General features: G+C 42.0%; 1 protein-coding gene across 1 annotated transcript; it reads right to left on the bottom strand.

Annotated features, from left to right (window-relative positions):
* Nucleotides 1-2,889: 2,889 nt before the first annotated feature.
* On the bottom strand, nt 2,890-18,239 carry LOC135508114 (exocyst complex component 3-like protein 4). The gene is made up of 14 exons (XM_064928066.1): nt 18,112-18,239; nt 11,297-11,640; nt 10,676-10,804; nt 10,000-10,209; nt 9,115-9,742; nt 8,876-8,993; nt 8,587-8,715; nt 8,345-8,445; nt 8,031-8,129; nt 6,564-6,687; nt 6,146-6,268; nt 4,997-5,149; nt 4,655-4,773; nt 2,890-3,793 (listed from the first exon to the last, which is right to left on the bottom strand). Exons 2-14 carry the CDS (start codon nt 11,622-11,624, stop codon nt 3,571-3,573), a joined length of 2,484 nt encoding a protein of 827 aa, XP_064784138.1. The 5' UTR covers nt 11,625-11,640; nt 18,112-18,239; the 3' UTR covers nt 2,890-3,570.
* Between the last annotated feature and the right edge of the window lie 1,935 nt (nt 18,240-20,174).

Below are 20,174 nucleotides of genomic sequence, written 5' to 3'. Positions count from 1 at the left end.
ATGGCATAAGGGGATGACGAGCGGATAAGAGGCAAACCGTCATTTCGATTAAGACATTAATGAGCGAGCTAGGACGGCCGTAGTCAATATAACTAATTGTTCAGCACTTTTGAAATGTACAGCAACAGAATTCATTACATAGACCGTTCATACACGATTCTCCCTGGGCACCAAGTCAGAACTGTAGGATAAATAAAGGGGGCATAAAAGCAGACAATGAAAGCTCTTACAATATTCAATGACTACATTTCTCTAAAACAGGCTATAGGCTACATGGGAATCACCAAATCAGAACAGTAGGCTAAATTATGAGGGGAAAAGGGACCAAATGATTAGGATGAGGCACGTGGGCTACTAACAGCTTACTACACAACATACACTTAAGTATTACTTTCTTAGCTACAGTATACATATCTTCCTGGCATTTTACATAATTTATGCAGCAGCATACAATACATTTTTGGACTCACCTTGTTGTGCTGTGCTCACTTGAACAGGAAGGTGGCACGGCTGTCCTTTGTGGGCAAATTTGGCCATTCTCTGAATTTATGGTGCTTCCAAGACAACTGGGAACTCAGTAAACCTCAGGTCGGGGCTCTAGAAAGAGGCCTGAGTTCCCGACTTGCAATTCCGAGTTGGATGACCGTTCAAAATGTATTTTCTCGTGAAGAGGGCACGACAAAACCTATTCCCCCTCATGAGACTGAAAAGATTTGGCATATGGGTCCTCAGACTTATTTTTCAACCATTCCACAAATCTATTGTTAAAAAACTACAGTTTTGGCAAGTCGGTTAGGACATCTACGTTGTGCCTGACAAGTAATTTTTCCAACAATTGTTTACAGATTATTTCACTGTATCACAATTCCAGTGGGTCAGAAGTTTACGTACACTAAGTTGACTGTGCCTTTAAACAGCTTGGAAAATTCCAGAAAATGATGTCATGGCTTTAGAAGCTTCTGATAGGCTAATTGACATAATTTGAGTCAATTGGAGGTGTACCTGTGGATGTATTTCAAGGCCAACCTTCAAACTCAGTGCCTCTTTGCTTGATATCATGAGAAAATAAAATAAAAATCAGCCAAGACCTCCACAAGTCTATTTCATCCTTGGGAGCAATTTCCAAACGCCTGAAGGTACCACTTTCATCTGTACAAACAATAGTATGCAAGTATAAACACCATGGGACCATGCAGCCGTCATACCGCTCAGGAAAGAGATGTGTTCTGTCTCCTAGAGATGAACTTACTTTGGTGCGAAAAGTGGAAATCGATCCCAGAACAGCAAATGACCGTGTGAAGATGCTGGAAGAAACAAGTACAAAAGTATCTATATCCACAGTTAAACGAGTCCTATATCGACATAACTTGAAAGGCCGCTCAGCAAGGAAGAAGCCACTGCTCCAAAACCATCATAAAAAAGCCAGACTATGGTTTGCAACTGCACATGGGGACAAAGATCGTACTTTTTGGAGAACTGTCCTCTGGTCTGATGAAACAAAAATAGAACTGTTTGGCCAGAATGACCATCATTCTGTTTGGAGGAAAAAGGTGGGAGGCTTGCAAGCCGAAGAACACCATCCCAACCGTGAAGCATTGAGGCAGCATCATGTTGTGGGGGTGCTTTGCTGCAGGAGGGACTGGTGCACTTCACAAAATAGATGGCATCGTGAGGAAGGGAAACTTATGTGTATATATTGAAGCAAAATCTCAAGACATCAGTCAGAAAGTTAATGCTTGGTCGCAAATGGGACTTCCAAATGGACAATGACCCCAAGCATACTTCCAAAGTTGTGGCAAAATTGCTTAAGGACAACAAAGTCAAGGTATTGGAGTGGCCACCACAAAGCCCTGACCTCAATCCTATAGAACATTTGTGGGCTGAACTGAAAAAGCGTGTGCGAGCAAGGAGGCCTACAAACCTGACTCAATTCCACCAGCTCTGTCAGGAGGAATGGGCCAAAATTCACCAAACTTATTGTGGGAAGGTTGTGGAAGGCTACCCAAAAATGTTTGACCCCTATTAAACCATTTAAAGGCAATGCTACCAAATACTAATAAGTGTATGTAAACTTCTAACCCACTGGGAATGTGATGAAATAAATAAAAGCAGAAATAAATCACTCTACTATTATTCTAACATTTCACATTCTTTAAATAAAAGTGGTGATCCTAACTGACCTAAGACAGGGAATTTTTGCTAGGATTAAATGTCAGTTATTGTGAAAACTTGAGTTTAAATGTATTTGGCTAAGGTGTATGTAAACGTCTGACAATTTGATTGGATCCCTTGGGGCAGGACGGGGTGACCCAGCTATATTGTGTGCAAGTTTAAAGAGCTCTACAGAACTATTAGGCCTATGATATGAATTATATGGAGGGTATACTGTTATGTGTAGGTGTATGTGTTTTCATTCGACTTTTGTTTTCCAAAGCTTTTCCTTGAGACAAAAAAAAGATGGGAAGGGTCGGCTGGGTGGTCTGCCTAAAAGTTTATATAGAGGATGTCTTAAAGAAAATCAAAAGTTTTAAACGTTGTTTATTTGTTAGGCTATTGGTTAAAAGGTGCAACACAACATTAATTATTGAATTATCATGGATCTAGTTCAGTCTTATCAATCACTTAAACATATTTAATCATCTCTTATCTAGCTTGATGACTGTGGGCATTTTTGCTTACTTTTTGTTGTTCTAAAGAGAGATGGCTAGAAGTGCCATGGGCCATATTAGATTGTGTAGAAATGCAGGAAATGTGCTTTAGATGCCCCCAAAAAATGGGAGGGCCCCGAGACCTCCGGCCAAGTTATGTCTCCCTCTGCAAATAGCACTGCTGGGTGATTCAAAAAGTCATAGTCAATCGATCAATACTATAATAATACTCTTAGACAAATGAGTATTTATTTATTTATTTACAATATGTAGAATCTTTGAGAATAGAAAGGTTCAGAAGTTTTGTGAAACATCACAGCACAGTTCAAAAATATGGCAAATTAAATGGTGTTCAATATATGGCAAAACTGGATGGTGTTCAGATATCGATGGGAAGGGTTGAGTGGAGCTGAAGGATGGGACTAAAAACAAAAATATAACTATTGTAAAATATACTGTGTCCATAAAATGTATATAGTATGTATAAGCTGGAAGTAGAAGCCTAAGTGTTGTTGTCCATTAGTTTATGCCAATTAGGGGAGGGATGGTAGGGTTAGGGGAAAATAAATATATATATATTTTAATAGACATATTTACAAATAAAGATATGGGGGATTGGAAATGCAGACAATTACATTGAGGGAAGCCACAATCTGCTATATTAAAGCTGTTCTTTCATTTAGCAAATCAGCCCCATTATTATTTGTGTCCTAAGCTTATTTTTGCGACAGTGGGCTGTAGTAACAATACATGATAGGAAACAAACGAGACGTCTTAAAGCATCCCTTTGATTACATGAATCATTATTCTCAGTTTGATTTGTGCGAGGTGATCCTACTTGTGATACAGTGATGTTATTTTTCTCAGACAGTTTGGTTAGGTTATCATCTCTGTCGTAGGCTCCTGTATCTAGGTCCGTTTATTAGCTGTCTGGGAGGAGGAAGCAGAAGAACGGAATGTCAGCCAGACAGTCTGTATTGGTGACAGTGACCTGCATGCCCCTGAAGAGGGCTCTTCTATTATCTCCAATATTCCCTGCGGTTCCCAGTTCCCTCTTCAGCTCAGTGAGACGCTGCAGGATCACCTGTCTCTCCCTGCCCCGCATCAAGCCCCTGAAGTACAGCACAGCCGACAGGTGCTTCTTACTGCAGACCGAGACAAAAAATTAAGTGAATCTTGATATGTAGTTTACTAAAGTTCAAATCAACAAATCACATGTCAGAGAGGTTAACAAAAACCCAGACCAGGACAATGTTCTGGGATAGTACAGCACAACATACAAGTGGTCATGCCTCATCGGGGAACACCCCCCCCCCCAGTGTCAACCCTGCTTTGTAGTCAATTCAAAGGCTTTTTTCACATGGGAAACATTGCCAAATCAAGTGAAATAGATAAAACAAAAGTGAAATAAACAAAAAATGAACAGTAAACATTACACTCAGAAATGTTTCAAAGCAATAAAGACATTGCAAATGTCATTATGGACAGTGTTACAAAAAGGGAAAATAAACATAAATATGGGTTGTATTTACAATGCTTCCCTGGTTGCCCTTTTCTTGTTGCAACTTGTCACAAATCTTGCTGCTGTTATGGCACATTGTGGTATTTCACCCAATGGATATGGGAGTTGTTCAAAATTTGATTTGTTTTCGAAATCTTTGTGGGTCTGTGTAATTTCAGGGTAAGTATCACTCACCAGGCTCAGCCGGGTCTTGCCCCTCCTATGTACATCATGCATTTACTGCTCTCAGGAATCAACAATGCTTTCTGCTCCCTCTCAATCTGCTACAGTCAACATGCTTCCCCTGTCTGATGAACACTGCTAACCACTGACCTACTTTATCTTTCACTGCTGTTCTCTCTTCACAGCAACAGGGCCATAACAGAGTCAGAGTAGAATTCATGTCCTTTTTTGTAATTTATACTGTGCATATTACATCGGTATACTCTGTTGATTACCAAAATCAACAGATACAAGATGACCACAGGAAGATGCATGGTATTACCTGATGTCTGGGTAGTCAGCAACTAAAAGTTTCAGGTGGTTCTTTATGTCCCTCTTGTTTGTTTCCCCAATGATGTTACTCAGGTGGTCTCCTACTGGGTGGAGCCAGTCATGGGTTGTCTTATAGAAGAGGAAAGTATGTGTGTCTTGTAGTCTTGAATGGTTATAACAAGTAATTTGTTTATGACAGCCTTTCTGAATATACAAAGTAATATTCCTCAAAACACAAAAGACATAACGATGAAACAAATCGATGTACTGTAGTATTCTACATTTTAAACAATGTTGAATGAACATGAAAAGTGGAATGTGTGTGAATGTAAATTGAAGAAGTGTTAGCTACCATTTCCTCAAACAGATCCTTGAGTTTATTCCACTGCGCCCTCATCTTGGTGGCGGCTTTGTCATGCTTCCTGTTCTTACAGGAGTAGTTGTTTTTCATCAGCTGGGAGACATACTCTTTCACCACGTAGTAGTGCAAGCAGCTCAAAAATGTCTGATGCAGAGGAACACAGGGGCAAGAGAAAATAATTAAAAAGAGAAATTAAAGTCTGCTGTTTTCACGGTTTACATTCTCTTTCACATGACTGACATCATCCTAATCAACTAAGTGACATCCATCCTCCTCTCCCTTTTACTGCTTTTCCTGGCAGTTCACCGACATTTCCCCATCAACTCAAGAAGCTACTGTAATCCATTTTCCATTCTATGCCTGGTCACCTTCCAGCAACACTCTTTAGGAAAGAGAATAGCAGGGAGGCTGCTGGCCCGGACACGGTCTCTCCAGCCATACTTAAGCACTGCGCTGACCAGCTCTCCCGTTTTCACGGACATATTCAAACAGTCACTAGAGCAATGCACTGTTCCTGTCTGAATGACTACAGACCTGTAGCACTCACCTTGGTCATCATGAAAACGTTTGTGAGTCTGGTACGGTTCCATCTCAAACATCAATGATGCTTTCCTCAACGCACTGCAGTTTGCCTACAGAGCTAACTGGTCTGTGGATGATGCTGTCAACATGGGCCTACACTACATCCTCAAACATCTGGAGAACCCAAAGACATATGCAAGGATACTGTTTGTGGACTTAAGTTCTGCATTCAATACCATCATCCCAGAACTGCTACAAGACAAACTCTCCCAGCTGAATGTGTCCAGCTCCATCTGTCATTGGATCACTGAATTCCTGAACTCCCACAAGTGCAAGTGGAGGGACATCACAATGGTCCCCAAGAAGGAACACCAGCGGATGTACTACTTGCGGCAGCTGAAAAAAATGCTAATTATTTTACAGCTCTATGCTCACTCTACCTAGTTGTATTATATAATGTATGTGAACTTTGTTTAAACTCTGGTGTCTGTATTCTGTCTCTAAATGTTGTCTATCACTAGCAGCACCATATCACCAAGTCAAATTCTGAGTATTTGCTTAATTGAGTGATATATCCTTCATTTAAAACAATATGAACAGCACTTCCCGATTCCTTACCTGTACATATGGAGGTCTCATTTGTGAACAGCGATGGGTCAGCTTCTCTGTCCTGCTATACAGCTGTTTGAAGTCCTCATCTGTGGAGAGCCACTTCCTCGTCATCATTCTCCTGAGGTAGGGCTGGAAGAAACAGACGCATATTAACCCACCCATTCCCGCACTCGTTTTTTTGTTTGATCACCCATCCATAACATTGACAGCAGGAGCAATTGAGAGCTTAGTTTAAAAGCCTTTACAAAAACATGTGCAAGGAGGAAATCAGTAGGCTACCAAACTAAGTAACTTCCAGGTCACCCGAGACAAGTAGCAAAGACAGATCTCAATCACCTCAACCCACTGATCAACTCAGGCTATCAGGGCATTTGTAGAACGAGGACAAGGTCAAAGGTCAATCGAACTTCCCTCCCGAACCTACCCTGACATCATTTTTAAACTGGTCCTCCAGGCTCTGGACCAGTCTATGGACCAGGCCATCCACCTCTCTGCTGAGATTGTCCACCTGTGTTGGGCAGCTCTCCCTGTAGCCCTCCATATGCTCCCTGGAGGAAGAGAAAGAGGGAAATGAAAGAGGTCAGGTTGTCATTCATACACACCTATGTTCAATTCATCAGAACACTACGTTGGGGAAGGGGGGGGTGAAGGGGGAATGGCGAAGGGGGAATGGTGTGAGGGTTTCAACAGGGGTTGTCAGAATTATGTTTTGTTTGTGAAACTATGTGATGTTTCTTGTGAAACTGAGGGGTTTTCAGAGTCTGTTTGGAAACATTTGTGACAGATGGATTTGGTAATCTGGGGAAGAAGGGCTATGCTGTCTTGATTGATGCTGTCTTGATGAGATTATCCAAACAAACATTATGCCAATAGTAGAAAATATGGCTAAACAGTATAAAGTTATATCTGGCCATCTGAGTGTCCTGTCTCCTTGAACATGAATAACTAAATCTGCAGGAGAGAATTCTGACTTTTTCTGCCCATTTCTAATACTATGTTCCTCTTTTTTGACTGACATAGGCATGCTGTGGATTGATTCAGTGGCATTACCAGCTCTTTGAGCATGGAGAGAGGTTCTCTTTCCACAGCTTAAACCCCTAGGCAGTTATTTTGCGCAGCTTCGTTTCCCTGAAACCACGTGGTGTTTCTCTCTTTAGACTGGCAGCGATATACTTCAGAAATACCTGGAAACAGCTTTGCTCTTCAATACACTTTCACTTGTACAATAATATGATATGGTGTGCCACTGAGCCTGCATGTTAGTGTGTTTGAGTATGTTTGAGTTGGTTTGTAAAATACTGTACATATCTATCCATAATTCAACATGACTTGTGTATTTTTTTATGTTTATCTTGAACAGCATCTTGCAGGCAGGCTAAATTACCATATTTTGGTTCCACAGAAAATGCACATGAAATAACTGCTCTCTTATAGTTGTACAAATCGTCCCAGTTTTCCATCACACTTCTGTTGCATAAGTGGCAACTTCAAATCAGACATAGTGATGTTAAACTTGTACCTAAATGCATGACATTATACCACTAAAATATGGTTGCAAACAAAAAATGTGCATCAAATAACAGAGATAGTAGTAAACTAATTGTTACAGACACTGTTCTTCTGATCCAAGACTTCTGTTCTTAGGTCAACCTTTTAGGCAGCAGTCAAATGTTTCGCTTATTCACACCTTCCTTTGGTGAATGTACCCCAAAGTGTCTGGCAAGCTGAACTGACTGCCTAGCAACTGTTGTCCAGGACATTCTAGTCTACATTGTGGGTGGCGGAAAGGGGGAAACCTAGTCATTTGTCCAACTGAATGTATTCAACTGAAATGTCTCTTCCGCGTTGTTTACCTGATGTAGTGAAGAGGAGTCAGAGGAGTCAGACTTACATAAGAGCTGTAAAGCTGTTGATGTAGGTTATCTGATAGTCAGCCCAAAGTGAAGGGTTTTCCACACTGTTACAGCAGTACCTTAATTTAGTCTCAAATCTATGGAGATGGTGAGATAAAACATATATAAGGCATGGGGTTATTAACAAGCAAATGAGAAGGCCCGGTTTTGTTTTTCCAGTGAATAATGGTTAGGATAGAGATAGAAAAAGCAGACTCAAATCAAATAACATTTTATTGGTCACATACACATGATTAGCAGATGTTATTGCGAATGTAGCGAAATGCTGTTGCAGGTCTGTTGCAGAGCATACCGTTTGGGAAACTGCTGTAACTCTTCTAGGCAGGAACAGACTACTCTCATCTCCAGGTTCACATCAATCTTCTTGGAGTTAACAGCATTGCTCTTAACATTCTACAAAGAAAGCAACATCAGTTTCAACTCTTACAAAGTTGTAGCCTGTCACTACAATCAAAATATAACTAAGTAGGCAATGTTGCCCTCTAACGGAGATATGACAGTATTGCAACATGTGAAATCATGACAAAACAATACCGTCCAAATATCCATGTGTATTTCAGAGTTCAAGAAGTGTTCATCATCGGTCTCTGGTGCCTGTTTCTTTATCCAAATACCCTCATTTTCAAGCTCTAATATTTTATCCAGCGAAGCTCTCATGTCCTCCTGGAAAAGACATGGAAAGCAAAAGAATAACAAAGGCTAAAGGACTGATGAGCAAAATATTAACAAAAAGGTTTGTAAACTCTTCTAGTGTACCTGCTTTCAATCTGAATTCCTCCTAAACATCTTTCCATCTGACTCTTAGGAGTGTTCGATCCCTTACCTTAGCCCGCATGCAGTACTTCCCCTTGAGCTGGTCCAGGAAGCCCTCCTCCAGTGAGAGGCCTGTTTTCTCAGCCTCCACCTCTGGTCTCAGTGAAGGACTGCTCATTATCTTCTCACTGTTCAACAGGGATGGTGTCTCTCAGATACAATAATACTCACCATTTTGAGTCTTCGAAAACATTTTGTTTATATACACTGTAATTCTTAGTCAAGAGAATGACTTTTAGTCTTCCTCACCTCTCATAGCGATTGATGATCCAGTCCAGCAGGGCGTAGTAGTCCTTCAGATCTGTCACTTGCTGCTGAAGCGTGTTCAGGTGCTGGCTGACAGCACCATGGTAACAGCTCATGTAGGTGCTGAACACGTTGAAGCTGGGTGGGTAAGAGCCCTGCAGCTCTCTCTTCACCTTCTCCAAGTCTTCTACGATGGCCTTGCCCAGCAGACCCAGGTGGATAGCCAGCCAGGAGACATTCTGCTCGGGCCTGTCCAGAGGAACTCTCTTCAAAGTTGCCTCGACCCCCTCGCTCACAGCCTCCTTCCAGGCACCCCGCCAGTCCCCTAGCCCAACCACGCCCCCAGGCTCTGCCTCCCTCTTCTCCTCCTCCTGGATGACGCGGGCCGCGTGCATCAGGAGCTCCTTGTTGAGGGAGGGAAGGCTGTTGGAGTTGCGCACTATCTCCTTCACCTTTTCCTGCATGGCTCTGTAAAGGATGCTCAGGTCCTTCTCCTTCTTTGCCAGCTCCATGAGGGAGGCCTCCTCCGTGCACTCATCCCTCTCCCGCTGGAACTCCTGGCGTAGGGAGAGGAGGTTCAGGTGGGCCTCCTCCAGCACCTCAGTCTTAATCAGCTCGTTGATCTGCATCACTGGAAATCAAGAGCAGACAGAGTGAAGGCCTTAGTGCATAGAGAGACGACTTTGTTATCCGTCTGTGGAAGTTCAGGCTGTTTTACCTAATACACACATACTGCACACACAAGCGTAGTGATGAACATCACAAATAAGATCTCTTGTGATCTCTGTTGCTAAAACAAAGAAAGATGGACAAGACAAATCAAAGTGAGAGAGAAAGAGAGTGTGAGGGAGAAAGAGGGGGAGAGAGGGGGGGGAGGGTGAGCCTCACCTGAGAGGGGTGTGAGGGGTATCTCTGGGAGTATGTATGACTCTTTGACCTCTACGCTCTCCTCCCCCGCTCTCTTCTCCTCCACTGTGATCTCAGTGACAGACTGGAGCGGCTCCTGTTTGAGGGTCTTGTCCTTATTCCCCACAAGTCGCAAACTCCATCGAATGGAAGCCCCCTTCTTCAGAAGAGAGTCCCCAATGGTTGTTGGGTCTATAGATGGCCAATATAGACAGATTGACAGTGGTTCCCAAACTTAATCTTATCAAACAAAATAATAACATTTATTTTCAAATATATATACGAATACAACCTTTTAGTGTCAACTAAGGACCTCTTACACTATTGGAACGCACTATCATGTCATTATTATGTGTTGGAACAGCCTGCGGGACCTAACATGTTGTAAATATGAACATACAGCGTTAACTAGGGGAATATAATTTTCCCAATTGGGGTCCTCTGCATTTTCTGGCGTCAATTTGGGGTCATGTGCAGTAAAAGTTTAGGAATGCCTGTATTACAGAAGGGTATCCCAACAAAGCTCTCTAGAATTCTCTCAGTGAAAGACATGTATTTGTGTTTGTCTTTGAACAGCATCTATGCCTAGTGCAAACAGCCTTTAAAAACAACCATTGACAAGAACAAGTTCTGGTCGGTTGGGTTAATAGCAGTGTACCTGAGTGTGTTCTGGAGTGTTTTTTCTGGGATGATGGTGAATCTTCTGCACTCTCTTCTCCCTCCTTCCTTTGAAAAAACTCACCTGGACTCTTCAGGGGAGAGGCCACAGGAGACCCAGCACTCAAACCTGAGAGAGAGAGAGTTGCTGATCTCTTTGACAATGAATACCGGTAGAAATGTAACTACCTTTTCAGTGTAATAGTGGGTGTGCTGACTGTTTGTGTGTTTGCGAACAAACGGAAAGTCGTACAGTCACACACACGCACAAACAGAAACTACGTTGGCAACTGGTTCAGCAGCTTCTGTCAGATTTGTTATTGTACGAAGGTTAGATATGTTAGTGTATATCCTGCTTGGTTGGGAGCTGTTTTCTGATTAAGATAGGAATGTAAGTTATTGCGTAATGAGGAAAACACCCTGCTCAGTCTGGCCTATGTCAGGCTGAAAACAAATAATACACAATACAGTGCATAGGAGAGTCCTTCCTGTAATTTATACTGTCATCCTATGTCTCCTGAGACTTCCTCTTCCCATGACCTTGGGAAGCCATTTCTTGACTAAAGAGGATATTTCATGACTCACTTAATTTGACAGAGGGATAAACCCGAGTAAAACTTACTTTGTGAGTGAGTGGGCGGCAGCTGATGGGTTAGAGGTGTCACTTCAGGGTCAATACTGCTGTCCCCCCCCTGGTCAGAATAGGGTCTGTCCTTTGAACCTTTGCTGTTTGAGGCCAGAGGACTCCTCTCTCCAACCCGCTTCATGCTCTTCCTGAATTGCTTCATCATCCCCAGTTTCTTCTCCTTCACCGGGCCGTCGGGTTGGGTCTTCCCATTCCTCTCCATGGTGGATTTGAGGGAGGATCCGTCCTCTAGACCCTGAGCTTCATTGACCTCCTCCATGTCCCCAGGTTCCCCAATCTCTGCCATCTGATCACCGCTTGCCATTGAATGTCCCTGGTTACTAAAATAAAAATGTAGGGGAAAGATGAAAAATGTCTCTAAAAAATAATTCTCTTGAGTCAGGTAAGGCTGTGTCTGTGGAATGTGTTGTTAAAAGTGCCTGTAGCTTTTGGTGACTGTCTCAGCAGTCAGCAGGAACAGCTTCTGTTTACAGACAACATGCTATTTTCTCTTGAAGGTAAGAGGGACAGGGACAGTATAACGTGTACACTGGGAGTTGGGAAGCAATGACAGGGAGTGAACAATTTAATTAATAAATGAACATGGAACAAAACAAGAAACCTGAGCAGTGTACAGACATGGACCACAAACAGAGGAACAGGAACAGAAACAATTATGCCTTGGGAAAGAACCAAAGGGAGTGACATATATAGGGAAGGTCATCAGGCAGGTGAGTGAGTCCAGGTGAGTCTGATGAGGCGCTGATGCGCGTAATGGCGGTGACAGGTGTGCGTAATAATGAGCAGCCTGACGACCTCGAATGCCGGAGAGGGAGTGTATGTGACAGTACCCCCTCCCCGATGCGCGGCTCTAGCCGCAGGACGCTGACCAGAAGGACGGTCCCGAGGACAAGGAGCGGGCTGGTTGCTTCTTCTGAGGCACCGGAGCCTGCCGACCTGGCTGAAGAGTTGGGGACTGCCGAGCCAACCGCATCTTGTAAACCTGATGAAATGCCTGAGGCATGGAAACCGGGCAAAGCCAGCTGAGGCATCCCCGGTTGCAGCACCCGGACCCGACGTCACCCACACTCACAAAAAAAAAAAATGTAAATCCCTGATGCTCCACTTTGGTGAGGTGTTACTCTCTAACGTGTACGATGGGAGGAGTCGGGAAGCAAATACAGGGAGTGAATAATTTAATAAATAAACGAACATGGAACAAAACAAGAAACACAAGCAGTGTACAGACATGGAACACAAACAGAGTCACAGGAACAGAAACAATAATGCCTAGGGAAAGAACCAAAGGGAGTGACATACACTATTTTTCAAAAGTTTGGGGTCCTTGTCTTTGAAAGAAAAGCACATTTTTTTGTCCATTAAAATAACATAAAATTGATCAAAAATACAGTGTAGACATTGTTAATGTTGTTACTGTAGCTGGAAATGGCTAATTTTATATGGAATATCTACATAGGCGTACCGAGGCCCATTAGCTAATCCAAGTTTATCATTTAAAAAAGGTAATTGATCATTAGAAAACCATTTTGCAATTATGTTAGCACAGCTGAAAACTGTTGTTCTGATTAAAGAAGCAATAAAACTGGCCTTCTTTAGACTAGTTGAGTATCTGGAGCATCAGCATTTGTGGGTTCGATTACAGGCTCAAAATGGCCAGAAACAAGGAACTTTCTTCTGAAACTCGTCAGTCTATTCTTGTTCTGAGAAATGAAGGTTATTTCATGTGAGAACTTGCCAAGAAACTGAAGATCTCGTACAACAATGTGTACTACTCCCTTCACAGAACAGCGCAAAAAAAAGAGTAGGAGGCCCCGGTGCACAACTGAGCAAGAGGACAAGTACATTAGAGTGTCTAGTTCGAGAAACAGACGCCTCACAAGTCCTCAAATGGCAGCTTCATTAAATAGTACCCGCAAAACACCAGTCTCAACGTGAACAGTGAAGAGGCAATTCCGGGATGCTAGCCTTGTGAGGCATCTGTTTCTCAAACTAGACACTAATGTACTTGTCCTCTTGCTCAGTTGTGCACCGGAGCCTCACACTTTTCTTTCTATTCTGGTTCGAGGCAATTTGCGCTGTTCTGTGAAGGGAGTAGTACACAGCGTTGCCAAGAAACTGAAGATCTCGTATAATTTCTCGTATTGAATAGCCTTAATTTTTCCAAAAGAGAATGGACTGACGATTTTGTATTTATATTTATTATGGAACCCCATTAGCTGCTGCCAAAGCAGCAGACTCTCCCTGGGGTCCAGCAAAATTAAGGCAGTTTATACAATTTAAAAACATTACAATACATTCACAGATTTCACAACACACTGTGTGCCCTCAGGCCCCTACTCCACCACTACCACATATCTACACTACTAAATCCATGTGTATGTATAGTGCATATGTCAACGTGTGTGTGTGTGTGTGTCAATGTTTGTGTTGCTTCACAGTCCCCGCTGTTCCATATGTTGTTTTTCAATATGTTTTTTTTTAAACTATGTAGGGAGTATTATATTCTAATATGTCGCTAGGCCAGGGACAAACAATTCACAAGTCACTGCTAAGAATGTATTTTTTATAAAAGAATGTCTTCAGTAGAGATTTAAAAAGGGGCACTGAATCTGCAAACCTGATCTCTTCTAACAGACCATTCCAAAGTCTAGGCGTTCTAATGGCAATTTTAGACTTTGGAATGGTCAACTGTGCTTTGATAGAGGATCCCAGGCTGCGTCCCCACTCGTAAGGAGATAAAATATCTGAGATATAGGATAGGGATAAACTGAGCCTTAAACATGATTAATACAAGTGAAAAATCTATTCTAAAAGTGATTGGTAGCCAGTGTCACGCCCTGACCTTAGTTATCGTTGTTTTCTTTATTATTTTGGTTAGGTCAGGGTGTGACAAGGGTGGTATGTGGGTTTTTGTGTTGTCTAGGGTTTTTTGTATGTCTAGGGGTTTTCCTAGTCTAGGTGTTTATATGTCTATGGTTGCCTGGATTGGTTCTCAATCAGAGGCATCTGTTTATGTGTGATTGGGAACCATATTTACATAGCCATATTCCTTGGTTTATCTGTATGTTATTGTCTATGTGTAGTTGCATGTCAGCACTCGTTGTATTAGCTTCACGTTAGTTTTGTTGTTTTGTATAGTTTGTTATGTGTTCTTCGTTTATTAAAAGAAGATGTATTCATATCATGCTGCGCATTGGTCTCCTCTATACGATGAACGTGACAGCCAGTGTAGAGAAGCTAAAATATGTGTGACATGGTACATTTTCTGGTGCCTGTTAAAAGCCAAGCTGCAGCATTTTGAAATATGTGTACAGAGTTATTTCTGACTAATAAATGTATATAAAGAGTTAACGTAACCTAGGAGTGAGGAAATAAAATCATGATTAACGTTTGTCCTGATCAGTGACTGAAATAAAATACTTTGTCTATATTTCTAAGACGATAAATGCAGGACTGGACAATCTTCTTTACATGCAACTCGAGATTTAGATTAGGGACAGAAGACAAATGTTTCTGGCCCGAGGCTTTACATTGTTGAACAAAGGACCAAGGTTATTCTCAGTCTGGGTTCTAGCAAGGTGAGGGACAAATAAAACAACCTGATTTCTTGTCATTGAGCTGGAAGAAGTTGTCAGACATCCAACATATGATATCAACAAGACACTTGTGAAGGGTAGCTACGCTAGCTTGATCACTGGATCTGATTGGTATATAAAGTTGTGTGTCATCACCATAGCAGTGAAACTGAATTTTGTGATGGCGAATGATGTCACCAAGGGGACACATGTACAGGGAAAAAAGGATGGGGCTTAGAATTGACCCCTGAGGGACACCATAGTGAATAGTTGCTGGGGACGATACTCAACCACCCATGCTCACTGAGAAATGTAAGTTACATAAATATGACTGAACCAATCGAGGGCAATACCGTAAATTTCCACCCATCTCTCCAGCCGGTAGACAAGAATGTTATGATCGATAGTATCAAAGGCGGCACTGAGATCCAAAAGAATTAGGATAGAGCATTCACCGGCAGCCAACAGAAGGTTATTACTGATGGATTCTGGGTTCTAACTCCTAAACTTGGGATAGGGTTAATTATCAGGTACCCTATTGAAATATTGAGTGCTTAGGTTTAGAGGGTCTACACCAGATGTGAATGGTTATCTGTAGGGGGAAAGTCTACGGTGGGTGCAATTAAGCTTGGAATGTACTGAGTGTAGGGGAAACGATCATATGTGGCAGGCATTGATAAGGGGAGAGAGTCATGAATTAGTGACGATGGGGGTCGAGGTCAGGTCAGGTCACGTTAAGGGAGAAGGAAAAGTTTATTACCCGTATCACTTAGTTTCCTGCCTAGCAATAAAGATGCAATGTTTAGCGAGAAGGAGGAGACTCCACCCAAAGTGGGGTACATATATCACCACTATTGTAAACATGTTTTGTCGATTCAGCTGTTCAATCCTTTGGGAAGAAAAAAAACTTGGTTTAAGCTTTCAGTGTCCGTCTTGTTCTTACTCTAATAATTAGAACCTAACATTACTGACTTTCAATAAAGCAGTTTCCGTATTGTGAAGTGAGTGGAAACCTGACTGAAGTTGTTCATACTCAAATAAGCCACCAATTGCTCGAAAACAACTTTCGCTCTTGCATCTTTAACCGCAACATTGTCGTTTCTCATCAGATCATTCATTATCTCATAGAATACTTGAAGTTCGCAGGCCTTCCATTTATGTTCAGCTTTTCTAAGTTCACTTTTTAAGGTATGAGTGTGGTCATTTAACCAAGGTACCCCCTAATTAATTTCCAGTGTTGGGGAAGCTACTCTGAAAATATAGTTTACCAAGCTACCAATTACTTCACACTGGAAGAAGTTAAGCTACACTAAAGCTTTCTTATTTTATTTAACTAGGAAAGTCAGTTATGAACAAATTCTTCCCAGCTAGCAATGACGAACTGTCCCAGAAGCGGCCCTCTTCCGGGGGCCCAGAACTGATTGAATCGGCCCGGAATCGGGTGTCAGAATTGGCCCGGAATCAAAATGAATGACTGCCCAGAATCGGCCCAAATACATTGGGCCGTTTCCGTCTACTCTACCGGAATTCAGTTGATTTTGCCGGCATCTTACCAGAATCCCCCCAGGAGCGGCCCAATGCAAATTTAAATAAATGTATACAAAATTACCCAATTTAGTAATTTTACCCCTTTTCGTCATATCCAATTGGTAGTTATAGTCTTGTCCTATCGCTGAAAATCCCGTATGGCCTCGGGAGAGGCGAAGGTCGAGAGCCGTGCGTCCTCCAAAACACAACCCCGCCAAGACGCACTGCTTCTTGACACAATGCAAGCTTAACCCTGAAGCCAGCCGCACCAATGTGTCGAAGGAAACACCGTAAACCTGGCGACATGTCAGCGTGCATGTGCTTGGCCCACCACAGGAGTCGCAATAGCGCGAAGGGACAAGGACATCCGGGCCAGCCAAACCCCACCTAAACCGGACGACTCTGGGACAATTGTGTGACGCCTCATTGGTTTCCCGGTCGTGGCCAGCTGCGACACAGACAGGTATCGAACCAGCATCTGCAGCAACGCAGCTTGCACTGCGATACAGTGTCTTAGACCGCTGCGCCACTCGGGAGGACCCATCCACAAGTTTTTTTGTTTTTTTTTATCACAGAAACAATGACAAAATATGGAAAAATAAATAATAATGAAATGTTACTTATATAAAGCAGCCCTTGTAATCATCTGCCATGAAAACATAGCATGGTAGCAACACAACATGACAACAACATGGTAGCAGCGCAAAACATGGTACAAACATTATTGGGCACAGACAAGAGCACAAAGGGCAAGAGGGTAGAAACAACAATACATCAAGCGAAACAGCCACAACTGTCAGTAAGAGTGTCAGTAAGAGTGTCCAAAGCTACCCTTAAGAAAAATACAGCTTACTTAAATTAAGTTACTTAGAAAATGTAGTTAACTACATCCAAACTACTTCGTGAAAAATTACCATATCTAAATATGAAATGTCATAGACTACAAATTGCAAGAACAGTTCACTCTTGAGTCAGATGTTAACAGAATGTGTAATTAAGCCTATTAAAAACAAAAGTGAGTTAGGCACACACAAAAAGGTGTTTCAAGTGAGAATTAGTCAAGTTTGATGATGAAAAAGGACATTCTTGCCTACTTCACCCATATTTTATCATTATTTTTGCAAATAAAAGTAGTGTAGTTCCAGTAGTTATCACTACATGGCAAAAATGTACAAAACAAACACTAGCAAGATACTACTGAAAACACTACCAAGATTTGAATTTAGTACAACTACCACCAAGCTACTGCAATATGTAATTACATTACTAGTTTAAATGTACAGTAGTTCACTACTCTCCAACACTGTTGATGAATAAACATCCTCCCCACTTAAGTTTCCATGAGAGAGACAGCTTATTTGTTGATAGCTGCAGTGACATGTTAAAACGTGCCTGTAAAAAATGGAAAGAGACGTTTGGTATCTATTGAAGTATGTCTCTGCATAGCCTTATAGTACATTCGTCACCATTTTCGAAGCAATACTTAGCATGCAGAGGCTAAAGAGTTGAATTGTATGACAAATGCCCCAATTTGCATGAAACCTAGTCTGTAAAAACAATCTGCCTCAGCAGAATCCTCTGCTCTTATTTTCTATAGGGGCTATAGGGGTAAGCATTACAGACATACAGATCCATTTTTCTCATAAGCATAAACCTTTTCAAACTTCAAAAGAATATAGCCTCACTCACCTGAGCAACACCTTTTACCGTCTGGAGCGGTGACGAGGCCTAACAATCTGGGGATTTCACTGCTTTCACTTTCATGTTCACCTCGACCAGTAGTGACAGGTAGCTACAGAAGTCTTGTGTAACCAACAATATCGCAGCAAAAATGCGGGCTCGAGACAACGTGCGCATGACGGAAGCAAAGATTAAATATTGTTAGAAAGTTAATCATTACATTACCATTCATATTTGTTGAAGCTAGGCCTTAATCCGTCTCCTAAATCCGTGGCAAAACAATTACACACGATATCGAACGACGATGCTTTTAAACCAGACTGAACTTTCATACAGGCTTAGTTTTAAGATATCACAAAGTGGAGTTCTACAGTAGAATAGATACGCTACAGGTATATCTGTAAATAGCAAACAACTGCTCAGAAAAACAACTTTTGGATTATTTTTGAATGGTTGGTTATTGTGCGCTTGTTTGGCATTTACTGCATTGATTGCAGCTGCCATAACACCTGCAAACATATTTTGATGGTGAAGGCATACTGAGACTATGGTCTCTTTTACAGATGAGCCCTGCATAAACACATCTAGCACTTAAAATATACAGTACACAAAATGCATGAGGGCGGCAGGTTAGCCTAGTGGTTTGAGCGTTGGACCGGAAGGTTGCAAGTTCAAACCCCCGAGCTGACAAGGTACGAATTTGTCGTTCTGCCCCTGAACAGGCAGTTAACCCACTGTTCCTAGGCCGTCATTGAAAATAAGAATTTGTTCTTAACTGACTTGCCTAGTTAATTAAAGGTTAACAAAAACACACACATAAAAAAAGGGTTGTTTGACTGTCCCCATAGGATAACCCTTTCTGGTTCCAGGTAGAATTAATTAATTTTAATTAATTTTGAATTTTTCCTTTTGGGTTTCATGTAGAAGCCTCCGTGGAAAGGGTTCTACATGGAACCCAAACTAGTTATACCTAGAACCAAAAAGGGTTCTATGGGGACAGCTGAAAAATCCTTATAGGTTCTAGATAGCACCTATTTTTGTAGCCAAAGTATTGTGTAGCCATAGTATTTTCTCCGATAGGGTGGTGTATAACCTATTATATGGTTTGGAAGACAACAGTCTCCATATCAACAGTTTCATATCGTAAATTATTATAGGCTTTATATAATAGTCACTCTCCCATATGGATAGGTAGTCTAAAAAAATATTATCTTGTGTGGGCAAAAGTCTCTCCTACAGTCAAGGACATGTCAGGATATAAGAACTCCTCTGTACATTATATTTCCGGCCAAGATGTGGAATTAATAACTGTGTGTCTGTGGACAAACAATGTCATCACTCAGCTGTGTGTGTATGTGAATGTGTGTGCATATGTGAGCATTGTTATGTTCATGTTTGTGTCTGTGTATAGACCTACATGCGTGAGAGAGTTGTGTGCCCACAGACCAGATGTCCCTTGGATTACATTTTGGAGCCAATGTGTTACTGGACTCCAGGTCAAGGGCTTGGGGTTTGGGCATGACCACAAGGTATCATATGATTAGTTAGTGTGATGATTTGGCTATACTTGCTGTGTCATGCCAATGCAGCTTTGATGGCTGATGCAGAGCTCTGACAACACTTCCTCTGACATCTTATCTTCCACGTACTACTCCATCTCCTCTACCAGAGGAGTGCCTCTGGGTACCACAGGAGTTATTCAAAAGCCTGGTGGGAGATTTTCATGAGGAGGCAGGGAGAGAGGATGAGAGAGGATGACTTCTTGCAGACAGTGGTAGAATAGATGTTTGGAGGTCACAGGAGGTTGGTGAAACCTTAGTTGGAGAGGATGGGTGTCACACCAGCCTTCGCTTTGGCTCCCCCTCCTGTCCAGCTCAGGCGTTCAGCGTCGAACCTACTGCTGGAAAACGCCCTTCACTCATCAATCCCGGACTTGTCTCGTCATCATTACACACAGCTGGTTTCAATCCCCACTCTATCACTGTATATAATCTCCCTCTGCCATTTGTCTTTGTCAGTCATTGCAAATGTTATTTGGTTTCCTGAGGGGAATCTCTCCTACTATTTCCTGA

Source organism: Oncorhynchus masou, chromosome 21 (genome assembly GCF_036934945.1).
Source record: "Oncorhynchus masou masou isolate Uvic2021 chromosome 21, UVic_Omas_1.1, whole genome shotgun sequence".
Lineage (NCBI taxonomy): Eukaryota > Metazoa > Chordata > Actinopteri > Salmoniformes > Salmonidae > Oncorhynchus > Oncorhynchus masou.
The sequence above is the reverse complement of the archived record's forward strand: the minus strand, read 5'-3'. Positions and strand labels throughout refer to the sequence as shown.

What these genes read in the sequence shown, in the direction of transcription:
- LOC135508114 (XM_064928066.1), bottom strand. Translation starts at nt 11,624, where the DNA reads ATGGCAAGCGGTGATCAGATGGCAGAGATTGGGGAACCTGGGGACATG. An exon ending in TTACAGCAGTTTCCCAAACG is followed by an intron (nt 8,130 to 8,344) that starts GTATGCTCTGCA and finishes CCATCTCCATAG; the next exon opens with ATTTGAGACTAAATTAAGGT. An exon ending in AGTTTAAAAATGATGTCAGG is followed by an intron (nt 6,269 to 6,563) that starts GTAGGTTCGGGA and finishes TGTTTCTTCCAG; the next exon opens with CCCTACCTCAGGAGAATGAT.